The sequence below is a fragment of the Lontra canadensis genome, unplaced genomic scaffold, assembly GCF_010015895.1.
Source record: "Lontra canadensis isolate GAN:19392208 unplaced genomic scaffold, GSC_riverotter_1.0 scaffold31, whole genome shotgun sequence".
NCBI classification, from domain to species: domain Eukaryota; kingdom Metazoa; phylum Chordata; class Mammalia; order Carnivora; family Mustelidae; genus Lontra; species Lontra canadensis.
Window position 1 is genome coordinate 3,267,424 of NW_022631025.1, and position 21,384 is coordinate 3,288,807.

General features: G+C 49.5%; 1 protein-coding gene across 9 annotated transcripts in view; it reads right to left on the bottom strand.

Moving 5' to 3' along the window:
- The window catches only part of WNK2 (WNK lysine deficient protein kinase 2), a 113,015-nt gene that overhangs the window by 21,765 nt on the left and 69,866 nt on the right, over positions 1 to 21,384 (bottom strand). For 3 of the 9 annotated variants that reach the window (XM_032866442.1, XM_032866443.1, XM_032866438.1), the window contains exons 20-26: positions 7,390 to 8,165; positions 7,046 to 7,115; positions 5,183 to 5,244; positions 4,399 to 5,090; positions 2,146 to 2,357; positions 1,116 to 1,304; positions 341 to 439 (exon numbers count right to left, since the gene is read on the bottom strand). In XM_032866442.1, coding sequence (XP_032722333.1) covers positions 341 to 439; positions 1,116 to 1,304; positions 2,146 to 2,357; positions 4,399 to 5,090; positions 5,183 to 5,244; positions 7,046 to 7,115; positions 7,390 to 8,165 — 2,100 coding nt within the window. The remainder of the gene's footprint in view (positions 1 to 340; positions 440 to 1,115; positions 1,305 to 2,145; positions 2,358 to 4,398; positions 5,091 to 5,182; positions 5,245 to 7,045; positions 7,116 to 7,389; positions 8,166 to 21,384) is intronic. The other 6 variants (XM_032866446.1, XM_032866445.1, XM_032866444.1 and 3 more) reach the window with 3 other exon arrangements.

The following is a 21,384-nucleotide window of genomic DNA, read 5'->3' on the forward strand; positions in this document are numbered from 1 at the left end:
AAATAAAACTACGTCCAACGTAAAAAATACGAAATTAAACAAACAGGTGAGGAGTAAAGCGCCAAGCGCTTTGGGTCCTGGGAGGGGGGCGGGTGCCCGAGGCGGGGGTGGGCGAGCCGCTGCGCATGCGTCCGGCGCCGGGCGAGAGCCGAGAGCATGCGCGGGCGCGTTCTGGGGCCAAGAAGGGGCGTGTGTGCGGGGCTGTGCGCGGGGCGTGGGCGGGGGGCTGCGGTGGGCGGGGGAGGCACCCTACGAAATGTATGGAAGGTGATGAAGACAGGGAGGGGCAGGGAGAAACCAAGGGCCAGAAGGTGGTAAAATACAAAGAACAAATACAGACAGATGGACACAGACACGGGTCCACTGAGGAATCGAGCGCGAGGTTTGCTACTAGACTTATAGGTCAGTCTCTCAGACGTTGGGTGGTAAACCGTCCAGCCTGCAAATGAATATAGAGGGAAGAAAACAAAGAGACAGGCATCAAGTACAGTCTCTGGGATTGCTGCTACACACCACCAGCCACATCAGCCTCGTCACTTAGCATCCACGGCTGCACCTAGCCCAGCCCGGAGGACCACAGCCGCCGACCACGTAATGGAAAGGAGGCGCCGCTGGAGCACGAGAGAAGCAGACCCTGGGAGGGCGTGCGGGGCGCCGGCAGCGGTCACCACGGCTTCTCTGGACAGAGCTGGTGGGGACGGAGCACCACCTCGCGCGGCTGCCGCGCCGACGGCAGAGGTGACGAGCGTTTCCTCCTCAAGGCAAACCCCCAGCTCAGGAGCTGTGCCCTCACACCCCCTAGCCGCCCCTCCGGACAGAAGGCCCTGTGTTTAGCGGGGACCTGGGGACCGGCGCGGAGCACGCGGCCGACGCCTCGTCTGACCCGGCGGTCCCGGCGCCTCCCCCGGAGCGGCTCTAGTGCCGCGCGCCTCCCTCTGAGCCTCACACAGCCGGCCCCGGGGACGGGTGGGCCACCCACTCCCTTTACTCAAGGGCCGCAGCTACGGGTTTGGCTCAGACGCGGCGGGCAGCGTGTGCTGCCGCTCTCGCCCCCTCACTCCGCGGGGGCCCGGCGCAGCTAGCACATGCTCGGAGCCGGGCAAGCTGGGAATCACCTGGGCCGTGCGCTCCGCCGCCGTCAGTGGCTAAGCCGGAGCAGATGTCTGCAGACAGGGAGGCCCGCACGGAGCAAGGCTGCTGGGTCTGAACTGCCTTCCCACACGGGTCTGACGCTGCCGCGGGCCCTGCCCCGGCTTGGGCAGGGTCCTTAGCAGGAGGGGCTCTGCTGCAGTCTGACAAGTGACCTGGGGGAGGGGGGAGAAGGGGTGACAGGCACAGTGAGGCGCTGCGGATCCTACCAGCCAGCGCGGAGTGCATCTGTCCTCCCTGCTCATTGCTGGGTGACCTTGGGGAAGCGGAGTCCCTGCAGGCAAAGGGCACATGGCCCAGTGCCCTGAGTGCAGGTGCCAGGAAATGTGATGCCGCTTGCTCATGCCATGCCAGGTGTACGGTGTGCCAGTGTGCAAGGAGCACGCCACACCTGGAGAGACACACCTGGGCACAGGAGGCCTGTGACGGACCTGCTCGCTCTAACTAGTTTGCAGTTTGCTTTAGGAATCCTGGAATTCTGGAATTCATGCAATCTGCAGAACTTGCAGTCCCAGACACATACCCTGCAGGTTCTCTGTGACAGCAGAGGGTGGGCTCACAGCTCACGGCTGGCTCCCGCCACCCCCCTCCAACCACCCCAGCACACTGGGGGACTCCAGCTCACTTGGTCTCCGGCCCAGAGTGTGGGGGTCACTGCACCCCACAGCCCTCCCCCCGAAAGGAGCTGCTCTACTCCCCACTTTCAGCAGGTGACAGGTGCCTGAAAAATAGCCAGAGGAAGCAGCTGCGGACCCAGGCAGCACCCTGCAGGGAGGCAGGCCAGCGAGAGACACCTGAGCCCGGCTGCCCAGAGGCCGCTGAGAGCTCCAAGCAGGCCTGCCTGCTCCCAGCGGCCGCCTCACCTGCACGCCTGCCAAGGCTTCCCTGCTCCCATGAAAGGGGAGCCAAGCAGCGCTCTCCCAGGGCTGGGTGCCCGCCTCCCACCCGCCGGGCTCTGGTCCGGCCAGGCCTGCTGGCAGCCAGGAGGGCACCGACCTGTGCTGGAGGCCACGACCTTGAGCTGCTGCACCAGCGGGTTGAGCAGCTTGCCCGCCTTCAGCTTGCTCTTGCTCTTCCTCCTGCGGCCAGCCGGGGGCGCTGTGTGGAACAGGCCCAGGTTGGGGGGCAGCGGCTTGCCCAGGCGGCGGTACAGGGCCTCGATCTCCTGCTTCTGCTGGCTCTGCAGCTCCGAGATCTCCTTCAGGTGCCTGCAGGAGGGGAGGGCGGGCGGTGGGCATCCTGGTCACTTACATCTCTGAGGGTGTCCGCGAGAGCCGTCGGCAGGCGGGAAGGGCGTGAGGGGTGGGGGGCGCAGCCACAGGGCCCGCTCAGCAGCGGCAGGTGCTTTGAAGACTCTCAGCCTTCATTGGAAGCAAGAGGGCCCCACTGGGGGGGGGGCCTCTCCTGCACACACACACCCAGCAACAGGAAGGGCACGAGGGAGAGCCTCAGGATATTCAAGTTCTCATGCTGCTGCCACTTTCAGTGGTTGGGGAGGGGGGTACGAACAAGCTCACGTCTGTGCTCATGACACACACCCTATACCTAAACCCCCGGGGAAGAGAAAAACTGCCAGAACTGGGAGGCTGCCTCAGCCCTTCCAGCAAAGAAGTGTCACTTCCTCTGACACTTGGCATGGCAGTGACACAGGGCATGGCAGACGAGGGGATGCCCACATGAGCAGTCACCAGCCAGGGACCTGGGGTTCCTGGTGCTACCTGCCCGGGGGGCTCCCGGCACAGGCAGCACCACCCGGGGATACGCAGGTGCGAAGCGGCCATGAAGACGCAGGTGCAATTACTGTGGGCGAGGGAAGTTTCTAGAAGCTAGAGAAGGGACCTTCCTTTGGGGACCCGCTGGCCCATCTCACAGCCACTGTGCTCGAGTGCCCGCCTAAAAACCCTGGGTGATGCCAGCCCCTCAGACGTGACTGCCCTGGCCAGGAGGCTCAGCCCCTCAGCCACACCCGTGGCCCATCTTCTCGGGGCATGGTTGGGAAACGGGTTGCTCGTGGCTGGACCACAAAGCAAATTCTGGTTTCATCTCTTTTATCTCCAATGCCTACAGGACTTGAGGAAAATTATTCCAAGCAGCGAACTGCCTGTTGCATCAGATCAGCTTCTGATGGGGTGATATTTTGAAGTAAAATTGCCAAGGGGGAGGAAGAGGAAAGGTTACCTGGAGCATCTGACTCAGAAGGACCTAGGGGAGACCCCTACTCTTGAGGCTCCCGTCCCGGGGCTGCGGTAGGCATCTCAAAGTGTAGGCCTCCTGGGCTCTACGAACCCCAATGCCCCCCACCCTGTGGCCCGGCACCAGTGTCCCCCATGGTGCCCACCGGGTCTGAGCAAGCAAGGCTCCCTTCTATTGGGTGCCATCAACTTCTTGTCCCCCTCCTAAATGGTTTCCCTTTTCCACTGGGATCCATGGCCCCCTACCAGGCAAGAGCCTAGACTTCTCACTTAATATCCCCCTTCCTCAGACCCCAAAACTCTCCCTTTGATGCAACTCTGGAACTCACCCTGCCCCCACCTCCAGGCTCTGCCTCCTCAGAACCCACAGCAGCTTCCCCCAGACCCTCCTCCAGCCCTTCCACAGGTCCCCTCTTGGCTCCCCCTTGTTCCTATGGACCACAGGCTCCCAGAGCGACCACCACCCCAGAGTGAGAGCAAACAGATGAGCCCCGCAAGGACATCTATCCTCGGACCGAGCACCTCCCTGACTGCCTCCGAGTCCAGTGGCTGCCCCGGGCCAGTGCTCAGCTCTGGGCTGCACAGGGCACCAGGAGGAGGGGCTACAAGTGCCTGGTCCTGACATAGGGGCTGGGGCAGTTGGGAGGGAGGGCAGGGCACTGGGGCTGGTGTGGATGGGGAGAGGGGAGGTGAAGTTGCGGGGGGTGCGAGGCTGAGAGGGGGCAGGGGAGTGGGGGCAGGGGAGTCAGGGCCGGGGCAGGTGGGAGGAGGGGAGGGTGAGGCGGAACTGGGCATGGGTGGTGGCGGGCAAAAGGAATAATGGCACTTCTGTGCAATGTCTCCAACACAGTGGGGCAAGTCACACTTGCTAGGGAAAAGTGCCAGCCCAGTGAGGGTCACCAAAGGAGACCAGGGACCAGATCAACCTGCTGCAGGGCTGCTGCCTCTGCCCTGTCCCCAGCACAGGCAGCCCCAGGTGGACACGGTGGGACCCCCAGCTTCAGCTGTGGACAATTCTTCCCTGAGCCGCCCCCGGTGCCTTCATCTCAGGACCTACTTCTCCCGAAGACTCTGCAGCTCCTTCCTGATGTCCGCATCCTCGATCTCCGAGTCATTGTCGCTGCTGATGTAGGACGACTGAGAGTGGAAGGAGGTCACACTGATGGTGGGCACCTTCACACCCACCCTGCTGGGCGTCTCCGGACCTGGGGAGCCAGCCCGCGAGGACCTGTGCAGGAAGGCGGTGGCCTTCTTCACCAAGTCGCTGGCCACACCACCACCACTGCTGGGCAGGGAGGCATGCTTCTGCATGGGGGGCCTCCTGTGCGGACACTCGTCCCCAGAGTCGCTGGACACCGGCTCGCCCGCACCGACCTCGATAGATGAGGCCGTCTGCACCCGCCGCACAGCCAGCTTCACGTCGGGGCTGTGGGGGGCCTCCTCCAGGTACACATCCGGGGGCGCTGAGTACCGCAGGCTGTGGGGGGAGCCCAGGGTCCACTCGTCCTGCGTGCTGACCACCGAGAACCGGCCCACAGTTTTGGCTGGTGAGCTGCCGTCCTGCTGTCCCAGACGCTTCTGGGGGGACTCTGAGGCCACAGCGCCCTGCATCTGGGGGTGGCTGGCCTGGCTGTGTTCCGTCAGTGTCCCCAGGCAGCTTGTTGTGGGCTGAGCTGAGGATTCCCTGGGGACCCCACTGCTGTGGTCTGTGGGCTCCCGATGTGCAGAGAAGGCAGAAGCAGGGACATCCTTGAGAATGCGTGGAAAGGGCAGGTTCTCAGCACACAGCAGCAGGGCGGAAACCCCACCGACCAGCGGGCGCCTCAGAGAACACTCCTTACCTGGGGGGCACCTGGTGCTGTGGGCAAGCCTGAGGCTGTCACTTGGCTCAAAGAAGATTCTGCTGTAGGAATGTCAAAGTCATTACTCAGGCTGGTGTAGAGGGCAAGGACAGGAGCAGGCACCCTCAAGCTGAACCAGATCGGTGAGAGGAAGGGGGCCTACAGTGTGTGTGCTCGGCAACCGGGAGAACTCAGAACATTCCAGGATGTCCTACCAGTGTTTCTTCTTAGGAGACCTCCAATAACTCGGGGAAAGGAGGGTTCAGCCTAACACCACTTGGGTCCCCGGAGGCACCTGCTCGAGAACCTTGGGTACAGCCACGCCCTCTACACCCCTGCTGACCATCACCTGTCCCACCTGTCCCTTCTAATCCGACAGCGTGGGCCTGTGTCACAGGTTATCTCTACATCTCCGATGACGAAAGGTCTCAGGAGGCCCTGCGTCAAGAGCGCCAGTGTCTGGGGAAGGACCGTGTCCTCTGAGGCTGTCTCCCCATCTACGGGGTAGACACGGCGTGGGATTTCTGACCACCTTTCCCAGGGCTGCTGAGTGACGGGCAGAAGGAGCTGCTGTGCTGGGGGGACTGGCCTGTGTGGAGACCTGCACACAGTAAAGGAAAGCCTCAGGCAGGCAGGGGCTGTGTGCCAGTCCGTAGCCAGACTGACATGCTTGTAGCAGGGGTGGGGGGACAGCCTCTGGCAAGGTTTGGGGGACTGTCCCTGCACAGACCTGGGGATACCCAGACCCAAGTGTCACACACCACTCACCCACGGACAGTGCCTGACACCCGTTCTCACATCCCTGCAGCGGGAACCATGCAGCCTGTCTTTGCACAGCTCCAGGCACGGAGTTCACGGTCAACTACACTCCCTCTCTTTCTGGACAGCTCTGACCTCCAGAAATGTTTACCTTTCCCAAGCTAGAATCTGTTTCCTTAGAGTTGCCCCCTCAGCCAGACGCTCCAGGGGAGAGGGTTTGGGACTGGCTACAGTGATGTCCCCGATGCTACGGGAAGGGCTCAGAGTGAGTTTCTTGTGCAAGGAAGTCAGAAGATGGAGCAGGCACTCCTCATACCATCCAGCACATTCCTGCTTTACCACCTGACTCTCACTTTCCCAGGGAAATGGCACATGCTAGTTTCTGACCCCACTGCCGGCTGTCCCCCTCTCTCTACAGCGTGACACCCAAGAATGCAGTGTCCAGAGGTCCAACCAGATCCAGCAGCCTGCTCCCCTCACTCTGTGAACTGGGGCGTCACCTGCCATGGACGCATACCCAGAGGCCTCTTACAAGGTCAGCTAGATCCCTGTCTTCCCAATCTCTGGAGGAATTCCAGGCCAGGAAGAAACCCCACACCTTGGAAGATCAAACCAGCGCCCTTGGGCTGAGACACAGGTGTTCCCACAGAGAGGCACCCCAGGACCCTCAGAGGAAGCCCGGATCCAGAAACTCGATGGCCCCAGCCTGGCCATTTCCATGGACCTGCTGGAAGCCCCTGGCCCCAGCCTGCGCTCTGCCAAAATGACCTTCAACACCCTGTAACCTTCTCAAGGATCACGGGGCTAGGGAACACGTGCCAGAGCGCGTCGAGAGCACGGGAGCCGGCAGCTGCTCTTACCCTGACGCCCAGCCATCTGGGCTTTTACCTGTTTCCATGGAGAACATTCTCACCTTGGGGCATGAGCATGTCACGGTTTGTTAGAACACAGGGGGCTTTAACTAACACCTCACGACAGCCGCTGCTATGTCTGAGCCCCACCCAAGGCGCTATGGGGGTGAGGGATAGAGATGCGGCATGGTCCGGAGCAAGGAAGGCACCTCATGGGCACTGGGGTTCTGACGAGGGACCTGGGGCTCATTACCTGTCATCGGTGAGGACCCAGCCTGCTCTGGCGCAGCCGCCGGCTCAGGAGCCGGTTCTGACTTGCCTGGCTGCAGGAAGAAACAGGAAGAGTCAAAAGTCTCGCCTGCTGACCTCCATAGCTAACCGGCGGATCTCACCCATGAGAGCTGGACCCCTCCCCCAGGCCACCCCAAGCAGAGCCCATCTAAGCCAGGTCCCCCAACCTGCGCACACATCCCAGTTCCCCAAATGGGCCACTCTGGCAACACAGCCAGAGTCTGCCTCAGAGAAGAGGACAGTCAGGGCCACAAGAGGCAGCTGCGTGCCTTGGGAGCCCGCCACCCTGGTGAGACCAGGACTCACCACAGGCTGGGGCTCCAGGGTCAAGTCTCGGTCCCCCGGCTCCACGGGGGTCCCAGCTGAGGCTGAGGAGATGGGCATGTGCTCCTGGTAGAGCAGGGTTCGAAGCTTCTCGTCCAGGCTCTTGATGGTACTGTCCACAAAGCCCACCCTAGGGGGCGGCCCCTCCCCATCTGACTCCAAGGCCGAGGGTGGCTGGGGGGGCACAGTGGGCCCCAGTGGGGGGCTAGGGAGCTGGGGGGTGGCCAAGCTGATGGCCCCCACCACAGGGGGAAGTGGGGGTAGGGGCTGGCCCAGGGCAGGCTGAGGGGTCCCAATGGGGGCACTGGGGGCGCTGGGTGCCGGGGCCAGAGCCCGCAAGGGCTCACCCTGGGCAGCGGCTTCCTTGGCTGAGGTGGGCTCTCCCAAAGCCGTGGGGTAACGGGGGGCCTCCAGAGGTGGGGCAGAAGGCCCTCCGCCTGCACCCAGAGGCTGTGCAGCAAGCTGGGTGTCTTGAGTCTCTGCCAGTGGCTGGGGGGTCTCGCGCTCACTGGCCATCCCCTGAGAGGTCCCTGGGCCCCCCGCCTGCACGGCAGGCCCCATTACTGGCTCTGGCTTGGGGCTGGCAGCCGGTGCAGCTGCATCCTGGGGCAGAGCAGTCACAGGAGGGGAGGATGGCACCAAAGGGGCTGGGGCACTACCAGGGGTGTCCCTGGGGCCTGCTTGGCTCAGAGGCTGCGGACTGGCTGGGAAGCTGGATTTTTCCTTTAAGGACAGCTGGTCTTTACAGGGCGCTGGATCTAGAAGAAATAGGAGAAACGCCTCTGTACCTGCCTCCCATGGTCCTGAGAGAGGCCTTCTATGAGCTGCAGGCCCCACACACCAGTCTTTCATCCTTGTCCAGTGCACCAACTTCACGCGTGGGCTGGCCCCTGCCGGAGGTGCCTTCAAGGTCCTGCAGCAGCCTGGCTTCTCTCTCCAGGCCTCCACCCCAACACTGTCCCCTCAGCGCCACGGGCGTGCCCACCCCCTTCCCTTGCCCTGCAGCCCTCAGCCGTCAGGCATAACCTGCCTCTCCAAGCCCCCACCTGCTAGGGAAGCTACATGAATCACGGCTGTGATCCTTTCCAAGGGCCCACCCCACAGTGTCACCAAATGAACTTAAAAAAGGAAGATACCTATGCGGTGAGGCCCACACTCTCCCCTGCCCCAGAGCATGAACTTCCCATGGACAGGTTTCAATGAGGTCAGAAGCAGCCACACCAGCGCCCTGCTAGGGGCCGGGATGGGGTCCTTCGGGGGGGAGCCCTGGGAACCAGGCGATAGAACGTGGGTCCTCGGCCTCCCGCCCAGGAACCCCTGGGCCTGGGAACACCCGGAGGTCGCTGGATGTCCTGTTTCCTGGACCAACTTGTCCTTTGAACCGACTTCACTTGACACTGCACACAACAAAAACGAAAAGCTTACAAAGATCAAGTGGGAAGGGAGAGCGCCCCTAGGATCCCGTGCCCTGGACTCCCGTGACCCCGCCCCGTGCAGGTCACAAAACTCCGCATCTGGTTTTCTTCACGGCACCGCCCTGTAAGCACCCGCTCTAAACACCGGAGCTCAGTCCCGCCTGTTTGAACGCCGCGTCAACGGCTCCTGCTCACTCCTTCCCGTCTGGCTTCTCTCTCCCGCCCTCGCATCCGGGGAATGCGGCCCGTGGCGCGTCTGCAGAGTTTCACTCGGCGACACCTGAGCTGCGGAGGTGCGGATATGCACCACTTGCTGCCGGTCTGGGAACGACTGACACACGCGTGTGCGTCTGCCTGGGCACCTCTGCTGGGCATCCAGCCCGGACGGGGCTGCTCGGTGAGAGGGGCTGCAGCGCGCAGGACGGTGCCCGTGCCCCTCCCGGAGCAGCCTCTGTGCCCCCACCTTCCGCACGCTCCCCTGGGAGTGGATCACACCTAGTGTGAAGCTGTTGTTTACTGTGGTGGGAACACTCCGTGCGAGGTCAACCCTCCTGGCAAAACTGTTAGTTCGGTCCTGGTGTCCGCAGCTCAACAACACGCAGGCTCCTCCATCCTGCACAAGTGAAACTTCATCCCTTGAACGCCCCCCACCCTCCCCCGCGCCCTCCCGCTCTGCTCCCAGGTTCCAGAACTCTCGGGGACCCTGGTCAGCGTCGCAGAACTGTGCAGTGTCCGTCTTTTGGTGACTGACTGATCTCACTTGACATAACATCCCTGAGGCTCATCCATGTTGTTCCCAAACGGCAGGATTTTCTTTTTCAAGGATAATACGATGTCCTTGTAAGCAGATGCCACGTTTCATTCATCCATCCACGGAACACTGAGGCTGTTTCCATATCTGGGCCATTGTGAATAGTGCTTCGGGGAACATGGTGGTGCAGGTGTCCCAGAGCCACTGACCTCCCGCGTCCTGTGGCCATGCAGCTGGCAGGATGACTGCATCATATGGGAGCTCTTTTTAACTTTCTGAGGAACCTCCATTCCATTCTCCAGAGTGGCCGCACCAATTTGTATTCCTGCCAACAGCACAGGAGGGCTCCCCTTTCTCTGTATTCTCACCAATATTTATCTTTGTGTTTGTTACATTAGCCCTCCCGACAGGCGCACGGTGATATCTCTGCCTTTCATTCGCATGTCCCCTGGGAACAAATTAAACTGAGCATGTCTTGGGCTGATCTGGACACATGCTTTCACACCACACCTGTCCACGTCCCTTGCCTGTTTTTCTATAGAGCTGTCCTTTCCCTTTTGATTGGCTAGAGTTCTTCATGTGTGCTGGATAAGAACATACTATAAATATCTTCTCTCATGCTGCAATTTGCCTGTTTGCCCAATTAGTAGTCTTTTAGTGAACAGTACTTACTAATCTTAACGTAATCAAATTTAACCAACTTTTAGCCCGTCTCTCCTTCAGCACTTTTCGTGAAGATGTTCTCCTGTGTCACTTTTACATTGAGATTCACAATCCACTAGTAACGAGTTTTACAACAAGAGGTTAGAAGCAAGGATTATTCTCCCAGTGTGGAGAGCCCATTGTCCCAACTCTTTCTGTTTTTAAAGATGTTATTATAGAGAGAGAGGGAGAGAGAGTGCATGAGCGAGGGTGGGGGGGCAGAGGAGAGACTAGCAGACTCCCACTGAGCGCAAAGCCCACCTTGGGGCTGGATCTCGAGACCCTGAGCTCACAACCTTATCCAACTGAGCCACCCAGGTGCCCCCAACTCCCTCTTCGTTTCAAAGACCATCCTGTCCTCACAGCTCTGCAGTCTGAGAGCTCTTGTCAGTCAAGATGTGGGCACAGCTCTAGATGCTTTTACTCCGTAGCTCAATGTACTCCTGCTCCAGTGCCACAGTGTTTCCATGTCTGTGAGTTTACATAATTAGTCTTGACACTTGATAGAACCACTTCCTTCCTCTAAGAGAGTCTCTTGCCTTTTCCTGGCCTTTGCGTTTCCATAAATACGATATAATCAGCTTGTCAATGCCCATAAAATACTGTTACAATTTTAGCTAGGACCACACGGAATCTATAAGTCCGTGTGAGGAAAAGTAATGTGCTTACAATATTGAGTCTTCCAATCCATGAACATGGTATGTATCTTCTCATTCATTTCTTTTTAAGTTTTAATGTTTAAAGGTTTGGAGTATAAAGGACTTATATTTTTTAGAACCATCTCTATTTGATGTTTGGTATTATTTTGTTAGTACAAATGGAATTTTTCTAAATTTTATAATTATTGCTGGTATAGAAAAATAACATTTAGCTACCTCACTAAATAAACTCCCTTAATTTTAATAATTTCTAAGTTTTAATTTCCACATTATGTGCCATATAGTCACTTTGCCAACAAATAATGATAATTTATTTTCTTTCAAATCTTGACAGCTTTTTAAAAATAATCATTTAAGGGCCATTAAACAGAGGTAAAAAATATATATATTATTACCACAAACATTACTACACATTAATTTCTACCTCAAAATGGGAAACATTTTAGCAAACATATTCTTCAGAAAGAATTATAATTTGGCCCCAAACAATAATGTTATAGCAAGGGCTTCTTCATCAAAGATCATTATCTTATTCTGTTCAAATGTTTAATAAAAAGTAATAATGTTAAAAGAAACATCACCTTTTATGAAACACCAATATGGAATTACATTGAAAAATCAGAATAATCATTCAGCTCTGAGCATCTATTATGGGAACCTACCTTAAATTGGTACCAACTTAAGCCAAAATTTACTTCAAAACACCTTGTTGTGAGGTGAATGAATGTTCTTCAGATGAAAAATAAAGCTACTGTGCCATTACTATAACACCTCCAAAAATATTTACAAAAAGTGGACAGCGAACTGGCTCTTAAACTTGACTGCAGATTGAACTCACCTGGAGGAGCAAAGACGATGACACTGGCTCCCATCTGCGGAAATTCAGATTTTACCATATGGGGCACACTTCTTCAGTCCTGCTGCTTTTCTTTCTCTATTTCTTTTTCCCTTTCTCCTCTTCCTCACCCTCACTCCATGCTTCTCCTTCTATCTTTCCTGATGTCTTACCCCACAACATTGCACTAAGACCTCCAGGAGGGTACAAAAAATAAGTGGTGATAAGTGATAATCTGCTGCTCTCCATCTCAAAAGGAAAGCATTCAACACACCACTATTAGATACTTGCTGTTGCTTTTTAAATAGACATTCTTAATCAAATTTAACTAGTTCACTTTTAACCTATCTTCTTCTTATTCAGAGGCATTGATAGACTTTGAATCTTATGAAATGCTTTCTTCCATCTACTGAGATGATCACATGTTTCTTTAATATGCACCTCTGGCAGCCCTCATTCCCCTCTCTGACTCGATGAACTCCCCCCACCAACCTAGACGTCATACGGTATTTGTTTTTCTCCTTCTGGCTTATTTCACTCAGCCTGATGACTTCCATGTTTATTCATGTTGTCACAAATGGCAAGATCTCCTTGTTTTTATGGCTGAATAGTATTCCACTCTATATATTTGCCATATTTTCTTTATTCATTCAAGTGTTAACACGTAGCTTGTTTTCAGATCTTGGCTATTGGGAATAATGTTGCAAGGAACACAGGGGTACAGATATCTCTTCAAAATAGTGACTTCATTTCTTCAGCTCTATATCCAGAAGCGGGATTGCAGGATCATATGGCAGTTCTAATTTTAATTTTTTGAGTAACCTCCACACAGTTTTCTATAATGGCTTTACCAGTGTGTATTCCCACCAGCAGTATATGAGGTCTCCCTTTCCCCTCACGTCCTTGCCAACAATTGTCATCTATTGTCTTTTTGAAAATAGCCATCCTGACAGGAGTGAGGCAATATCTCATTGTGGTTTTGATTTGCAGTTCCCTGATGATTAGTGAGGTTAACCACCTTTTCATGTATCTGTTGGCTATCTGCATGACTTCCTTGGAAATGTACCTATTCAGATTCTTTACCTATTTTAAACTGGATTATTTGAGGCATCTTTTGTTTTTGCTTTTGAGTTGTGTGAGTTCCTTACATATCTTAGATATTAGCCCCTTACCAGATACATGGTTTGCAGATATTTTCTCATTCTGTAGGATGCCTTCTCATTTTATTTCTTTTGCTGGGCAAAAGCTTTTTAGTTTGATGTACTCCCAGTTATAATTTTTGCTCTTGTTGCTTGTGTTTTTAGTGTCATAGTCATTGTCAATGAGTTTTTTCCTGTTTTCTTCTATGAGTTTTATGATATCAGGTCTTTAATCCATTTTGAGCTGATTTCTATAAGTGGTGGAAGATGAGGGTCCAATTTCATTCTTCTGCATGCAGACATCCAGGTTGCCCAAAACCATTTGCTGAAAAGACTATCCTTTCCCCATTGTGTATACTTGGCACCTTTGTCATAGATTAGCTGACCAGACATGCAATCTCTTTTTTTTTTTTTTTTTTTAAGATTTTATTTGAGAGAGTGAGAGAGCACAAGTGGTAGAGGGGACAAGCAGATTCCCCGCTGACCAGGGAGCCCGATGCGGGGCTCAATTCCAGGACCCTGAGATCAAGACCTGAGCTGAAGGCAGATGCTTAGCTGACTGAGCCACCCAGGTGCCCCCAGAGTCTGACTCTTGATTTCAGCTCAGGTTTTGCTCTCAGGGTGGCGGAATCAAGCCCCGCATTGGGCTCTCTGCACTCAGCATGGAGTCTGCTGCAGATTCTCTTTCTCCCTCTCCCCTCCAACTCATGTTCTCCCTTTTCTCGAAATAAATAAAATCTTTAAAAAAAATTGGGAGAAGTCACCAGTGGTCTGGACTTTTATTTGTTGGGAGATTTCTAATTACTGATTTAATCTCCTTACAGTTATACAGCCATTCAGATTTTCTATTTCTTCATGATTCAGTCTTCATGGGCTGTATCAGTCTAGAAATTTATCCATTCTTCCTAGGTTATCCAATACGTTAGCCTAACTGTTCATGGTAGTCCCTCATGATTCTTTGTATTCCCATGGATTCAGCTGTGACATCTCCTCTTTCAGTTCTGAGTCCTTTTTTTCTTAATCTAGCTAAAAGTATGTCAATTTTTTTTACCTTTTCAAAAAAGTTTGCTCTTCATGTATACGTTGTATTGTTTTTCTGGCCCATTTATTTCCGCCCTTATCTTTTATGTTTCCTTCCTTCTGCAAACTTTGGGCTTAGTTTGCTTTTCTTTTTCTGGTTCTTGGAAGTGTGAAGTTAGGTTTCTTAATGTCAACTTTTATCGCTATACACTTTCCTCTTAAAACTGCTTTTGCCGCATGCCTTAAGTTTTGGAATTTTCATTTGCCTCAAGATATTTTATTATTTCCCTTTTGATTTCTTCTTTGACCCGCTGTTATTCAGAAGTATGTTGTTTAGTTTCCATGTATTTGTGCATTTTCCTGCTTCCCTCTTGTCACTGATTTCTAAAGTTTCATACCAGATAGTAAAAAAAAGATATTCATGTGATTTCAATCCTTTTAAATTTGCTAAGACCAGTTACATGATCTAACAAATGATATATCCTGGAGAATTTTCCACGTTTGTTAAGAAGAATGTGTATTCTGTTACTGTTTGAGGGAGAAAGGAGGTGTTCTGTGTATGTGCCTGTTAAGCCCATTTATTCTTAAATGTCATTCCAGTCAATATTTCCTTATTGACTTTCCGTTTGATCTATCCATTGTTGAAAGTGAGGTATTTAAGTCTATACTGTCTATATATTTTGAATTGTGAACTTAATCCATGTACATATAAAGTAATTATTGATAAGTAAGGACTTACTATTGCTATCTTGATGTTTTCTGGATGTTTTATAGTTCCTTTCTTCCTCTCTTCTGTCTTCCTTTGTGATGTGATGACTTTTTGTAGTGGCATGCTTTGTTTCCTTTACCTTGTATATTAGAGCTATTTGTGATAACAGTGAATCTGACATTAAAAAATATGGTTATAACAGTCCATTTTAAGCTGATAACTTCAATTGCATATTGAAACTCTACACTTATACTCCCCCCATTTTATGTTTTGATAACACAATGTACATCCTTTTAATATTTTGTATCCATTAAAATTATTGTGACTATAGTTATTTTTAATACTTCTGTCTTTTAACATTTATACTAAATTTAAGTGATTTACACACAACAATCATATTCTGAATGACCGTGTACTTTTACCAGTACATTTTACACTTTCATGTGTTTTCATGTTACTAATTAGCATCCTTTCACTTCAGCTTAAAGAGCTCTCTTTAGCATTTCTTGTAAGGCAGGTGTAGTGGTGCTGAACTCTCTCAGCTTTTGTCTGAGAAAGTCTTTATTTCTCCTTCATTCTTGAAAGACAGCTTCACCAATATTCTTAGTTGTCAGTTTTTTACTTTCAGCACTGAACTCTCTCATCCCATTCTCTCCTGGCCTGCAAGGTTTCTGCTGTAAAATCTGCTAAAAGCCTTGTGGGTATTCACTTGTTTGAAATGAAGTGGGTTTTTTTTTTTTTTCCCTAGTCTTGCTGCTTTCAAAATTATCTCTGTCTTGATTTTTGACAGTTTAATGTGTCTTGGTGAAATCGTCTTCTGGTTGAATCTATCTGGGGTCCTGTAAGATTCGTGTGCCTGGAGGTACACCTCTCTTCCTAGATTTGGGAATTTCTTAGATAAGCTTTCTGCCCTTTCTTTCTCTCTTCTTCTGGGACTCCCCCAATGTAAACAGGAGTTGCTTGATGGTGCCCTGTAATTCACACAGGCCTTCTTCACTTTTTTTGGCCACTGTTCTTTTTTCTCCTAGGACTATATAATTTCAAATGACCTGTCCTGACGCTCACAAGTTCTTTCCCTTTTTTTCAACAGCTGTCATCCATTTCCCAACACTGGGCTGGATCCCTCTGCTTCATTCTGATGAACACCTATTGGCTGGGACAGTGCAGCATCCAGCCCCTCCCTTGTGTGGCAGAACCGCTGTCCCTGTTCTGACTGCAGCGAGACGCATGGAACCGTGCATCTGGACGCCTGTCCGCACAACTGTTCTAGAGACAGGTTCAACTCCAGGTCCTGCAGAGCGGACTCGGGCTCTGGTCCAGAACTTCAGAATCTTCCTGAACAGAAATAATTCTCTTTTCTAACCTGTACTTGGCCCCAGAAGACGACACCCTGACTCTTCCAGCAATCTTGCCATCACAAGGGACAAGTGTGAGAGGGTTTTTAGTGAACTCATTTAGGTTTTTTGAAATATTTATAGCACTTTTCAGATTTTCTGTATCTTCTTATGTAAGTAAGTTATATTTCTCCAGGACATCATCCATGTTTTGAAATGTATTGGCTGGCATTACACACAGTGTATTTTCCTCTTCTTCTCAATGTTAGACTGCAGTGACGTCCTTCTCATTCCTGAGACTGAGTATGCCTTTTCCACAGTCAGTCTCATCAGGGGCAACCAATTTTATTAGACATTTGAAAGAGCCAGTTTCAAGCTTTGTTAACACTCTTTTGTATGTTTGTTTTAGATTTTATTAATCTGTGCTCTTATCTGTTGTATTTCCTCTTTATTTGGTTTTTCATTTTGTATCAGACACTGATTTTTAGCCTTTCCTCCTTTCTAATATATGCATTTCTGCAAAATTATAGCTTTAGCTCCATGCCCAGGTTTTGATATGTAATATTCTCATTTGCATGATTTTCATGTCCTTACCATTCAGAGTATTTTCTTGATTTCCACTGTAATTTCTTCTTTGCTTCATGGAATATTTATAAGTGAATTTCATACACACACACACACACACACACACACACTTCTTAACTGGAAAATATAGAGAGACCTTTTAGGGATCTCTTGTTTTTGAATTCCAGCTTATATCCAAATGTAGTTGGAAAACATGCATTAAATGATTTTGATCCTTTGGAATTTATTGAGATTTGCTTTGTGTCCTTCATATAGTTAATTTTAAAATACTCTACGTGGACTTAAAAACAAATGTGTACTCTCCAGCCATTGGTTGTTTTACATATAGACCAACAATGCTAATTCTATTGTTAAAATCCATTATATCCTTACTGATTTTTGTCGTCCTGGTCTAAAGGCTGTAAAACTCACATAACAATTCCAGATCTATTTCTTCATTTGCTTCCGTTAGTTTTTGCTTTATATATGTTAAGGCTGTGTTATTAGAGACACACGAACATGGAATTATTCTGTCTTCCTGGAGAGCTGAACTCTTCTACATTATGACTTTGCCTTAAAGCCTATTTTGTGTGATACAAAAAGATCTCTACTAGCTTTCTTTAGTATTCGCGCGCCGTGTTTTCCCCGTTTCTTTACATTTAACTTTTTGTATTCTTCGATCTTAGTTTGTTATTGGTTTGTTCTCTTTTTTCACACTGGGCAATCTTTGATATTTAGTCCATTTATTTTAATTATTGATCTATTTGGGTAAAAACTACCACCTTACTAATGATTTTCTATGTGTTGTGCATGGTCAATGTTACTTTTTCTCTCCTTCCTTGTCTTTCGTTAAGAATTCTTCCCTACTGGGGCGCCTGGGTGGCTCAGTGGGTTGGGCCTCTGCCTTCGGCTCGGGTCATGATCTCAGGGTCCTGGGATCGAGTCCCGCATCGGGCTCTCTGCTCAGCAGGGAGCCTGCTTCCCTCTCTCTCTGCCTGCCTCTCTCTGTCTACTTGTGATCTCTGTCAAATAAATAAATAAAATCTTAAAAAAAAAAAAAAAAAAAGAATTCTTCCCTACTATACCCCACCACGAGTGTATGAGTGATCTACTACTTTATAATTCCCACAGGGGCATTCTAGAGACAATACACATTCTTTTTTTTTTTTTTTTTTTTAAAGATTTTATTTATTTGACAGACAGAGATCACAAGTAGACAGAGAGGCAGGCAGAGAGAGAGGGAAGCAGGCTCCCTGATGAGCAGAGAGCCCGATGCGGGACTCGATCCCAGGACCCTGAGATCATGACCTGAGCCGAAGGCAGCGGCTTAACCCACTGAGCCACCCAGGCGCCCGACAATACACATTCTTGATTTTAGCTCTTCCCAGACAATGCAAGAACCCAGGAGCCCTGTGAGTACAATTCTCTCCTCTAGTAAGTACGCCTGTATTTTCATGTATTTTAACACAACAGATATATCTCAACTCTCGGAAGATACTATGCTTTTCTACAGTCAGCGTTCACTTAGATCTGCCCGTGTATCTGTAATGCCTTTATTTGGTTTGCAATTTGCAACGACATGGATGAACCTAGAGGATATAAAAGTAATGCCATTACTTTTATGTCCTCCTGCATTTCTGACGTTCCAACAGGGGTCACCGTTCTTTTGCCTAAAAATATCCCCTCCAGTATTTCTGCCGGTGAGATGTAAAGGTAGTGAACAACTTCAGTCTCTATTCTGTCTTCCTGTAGGTAGGATCCTGCTACCAGGTAGGGGGTCAAAGCTGGCACTTATTTCCTTTATCGCATGAGGGTACCAACATTTCTCGGTCTCCTGGCAATCCCTGTATCTGCTGAGACAGGAGCCATCCAAATCACTGTTGCCCTTAGAGGCACCTGCTTCTTCCTCAAGCATTCTTTCAGTTCTGTTTGCCTCTGGTTTTCCTAACTTTCACCATAACATACGTTTAGTTGTTTCTCCTAATTTGAAGGACTTCTTGAATTTAGTGGTTAATGCCTTGCAATTCTCCACATTATTTCCTCAAAATTGACTCTGTCCCATTCTCTTCCTTTCTGGGGCACGAATTATATCATATGTTTAACTACCTCACTGCAATCCCTGTATCTTGTAGCTCCTTTCACTTTAAATATATTTTTTAAAGATTTTATTTATTTGACACAGAGAGACAGTGAGAAAGGAAACACAGGCAGGGGGAGTGGGAGAGGAAGAAGCAAGCTTCCCACTGAGAAAGGAGTCTGACATGGGGCTGATCCCAGGACCCTGGGATCATGACATGAGCCGAAGGCAGATGCTTAACCACTGAACCACCCAGGCGCCCCTACTTTAAAAACTTTTTCAGGGACGCCTGGGTGGCTCAGTTGGTTGAGACGCTGCCTTCGACTCAGGTCATGATCCCAGAGTCCTGGGATCAAGTCCCGCATCAGACTCCTTGCTCTGCGGGGAGCCTGCTTCTCTCTCTGCCTCTGCCTGCCACTCTGCCTGCTTGTGAGCGCGCACTCTCTCTCTCTCTGACAACTAAATAAATAAATAAGTAAATAAATAAAATCTTTTAATAAATAAATAAATGAATACTTTTTGAGTTACCTTTTAATTTGGTAATTCTCTCTCCAGTGGTGTACAAACCATCCAGTGGGTCTTGGTTTTAATTACTGTATCTTCTAGCTCTACAATTTCTGTTCAGTTAGGATTTCTTGTGTGTGTGTGTTTTTTTTTTAAAGATTTATTTTTTATTTATTTGACAGAGAGAGAGATCACCAGTAGGCAGAGAGGCAGGCAGAGAGAGCAGCAGAAGCAGGCTCCCTGCCGAGCAGAAAGCCCGATGCGGGGCTCGATCCCAGGACCCTGAGATCATGACCTGAGCCGAAGGCAGAGGCTTAACCCACTGAGCCACTCAGGCGGCCCGTGTTTTTTTTTTTAATATGTAAGCAAAATCATCACCACAGTCAACATGGTTCATGAATGTTTGTTAGTGAATGTTTGTAATCTATCCCTCCATCCCTTTCCTGCCACACCCTCCTTCCCAGACAACTACTGATCTGCTTTCCATCCCTGTAGTCTCCGTTTTCTAGTCTTTCATACAGGACCGTACAACATGTACTTCTGTCTGGCTTCTTTCATTTAAAATAACTATTTTGAAAATGACCCATGCTGTAGTGAACAGTTCATTTCTTTTTTATTGCAGAATATTGTTATGCTATACGGATAAACCACAATATGATTATCTGTACCTGCTGATGGATACGTGGGCTGATTCGCATTCTGGGCTATTGCACATCAAATTGTTACAAACACCTGTGAAGGTTCTCATATGGACATCTGCTCTCATTTTTGTTGGATGAGTACCTAGGAATGGAATGGCTAGATCACCAGTGAAACCATTTAGACCTGGACAATAATTTTTGGGAGATTTTCTCACTATAAATTCCATCTTTTTAACTGGTACAGGAGCATTCAGGTTAACTGTTCCATCCTGGATGAATTTTAGCAGGTTGTGGCTTTTGTGGAATTAGCCCATTTCATCTAAGTTGTTAAATTCATATGTGTAGGTTTGTTCATAGTATTCCATGACTATGATTCCTTGATTATTATTCTTTTATGCAGGGTCGCTGGTGATATCTCTTTTACTCCTGATAGAGGTACTCAGAGATTCATCATAAATAGAGATTTTCTTCAAAGAGCAAGTTTTTTATTACATTGGTTTTTGTCTGTTGTTTTTTCCATTTTGAATTTCTACTTTTTAGTCCTTTCATTCTGCTTGCTTTGGATTTATTTTTTCCTGAGTTTTTAAAAAAATTTCTTAAGATGGACGCTTGGATGATTGAATTGAGACTTCTTTTCTCATCTAACCATGTAGTGCTGTAAGATTTCCTCTACTGCACCAGCTGCATTCCACAAATTCTTATATGTTGCATTTTCATTCTTGTTCATTTCAAAATGTTTCTATTTTCCTTGAGATTTCTTCTTTGACTTATAGATTTGTTTATCTATTGCTGAGAGAAGAGAGTTGAGGTCTCCAACTCTAATTGTAGGTTTGTCTATGTCTCCTTTCAAAAGAAAGGAGCTCTATTGTTGAAGATCCATTGTTAAAGCTCCGTTGTTAGGTACCTTCATATTTAGAACTGTTCTGTCATCTTGATGAATTGACCCTTTTATGTTTTTCTTTTAACTGACATACAATATCCTGTTAGTTTCAGATCATACTGATTCAATATTTATATGTTATTAAATGGCCCCTACGATAAGAATAGTTGCCACTTGTCACAATTCTTAAAATGTTATGACTATATTCCCTATACTGTACTAAACATCCCTATGACTTATTTATTTAAAATGGGAAGTCTGTACTTATTAATCCCCTCCCATACTTCACTCATCCCCCAGCCCCTCCCTTCTCTGGTAAACAACTGCCTGTTTCCTTTATCTATGAGTCTGTTTCTGTTTTGTTCATTTGTTCTTTTCATTTTTGTTCATTTGTTTTTAGACTTCACATGTAGGTAAAATAATATGGTATTTGTCTCAGACTTACTTCACTTAACATAATATCCTCTAGGTTCATCCATGTCGTTGCAAATTGCAAGCTTTCACTCTTTTTTATGACTAATATTTGTGTGTGTGTGTGTCTGTCTGTGTGTGTGTGTGTGTGTCTGTGTGTATCTCACGTCTCCTTTATCCATTCATCTACTGATGGATACTTAGGTTACTTCTATATCTTGTCTATTGTGAATAATATGGCAATGACGACAGGAGTTCATGTATCTCTTCAAATGGGTGTTTTCATTTTCTTTAGAGAAATACCCAGAAATGGAATTGCTGGGACATATGGCAGTT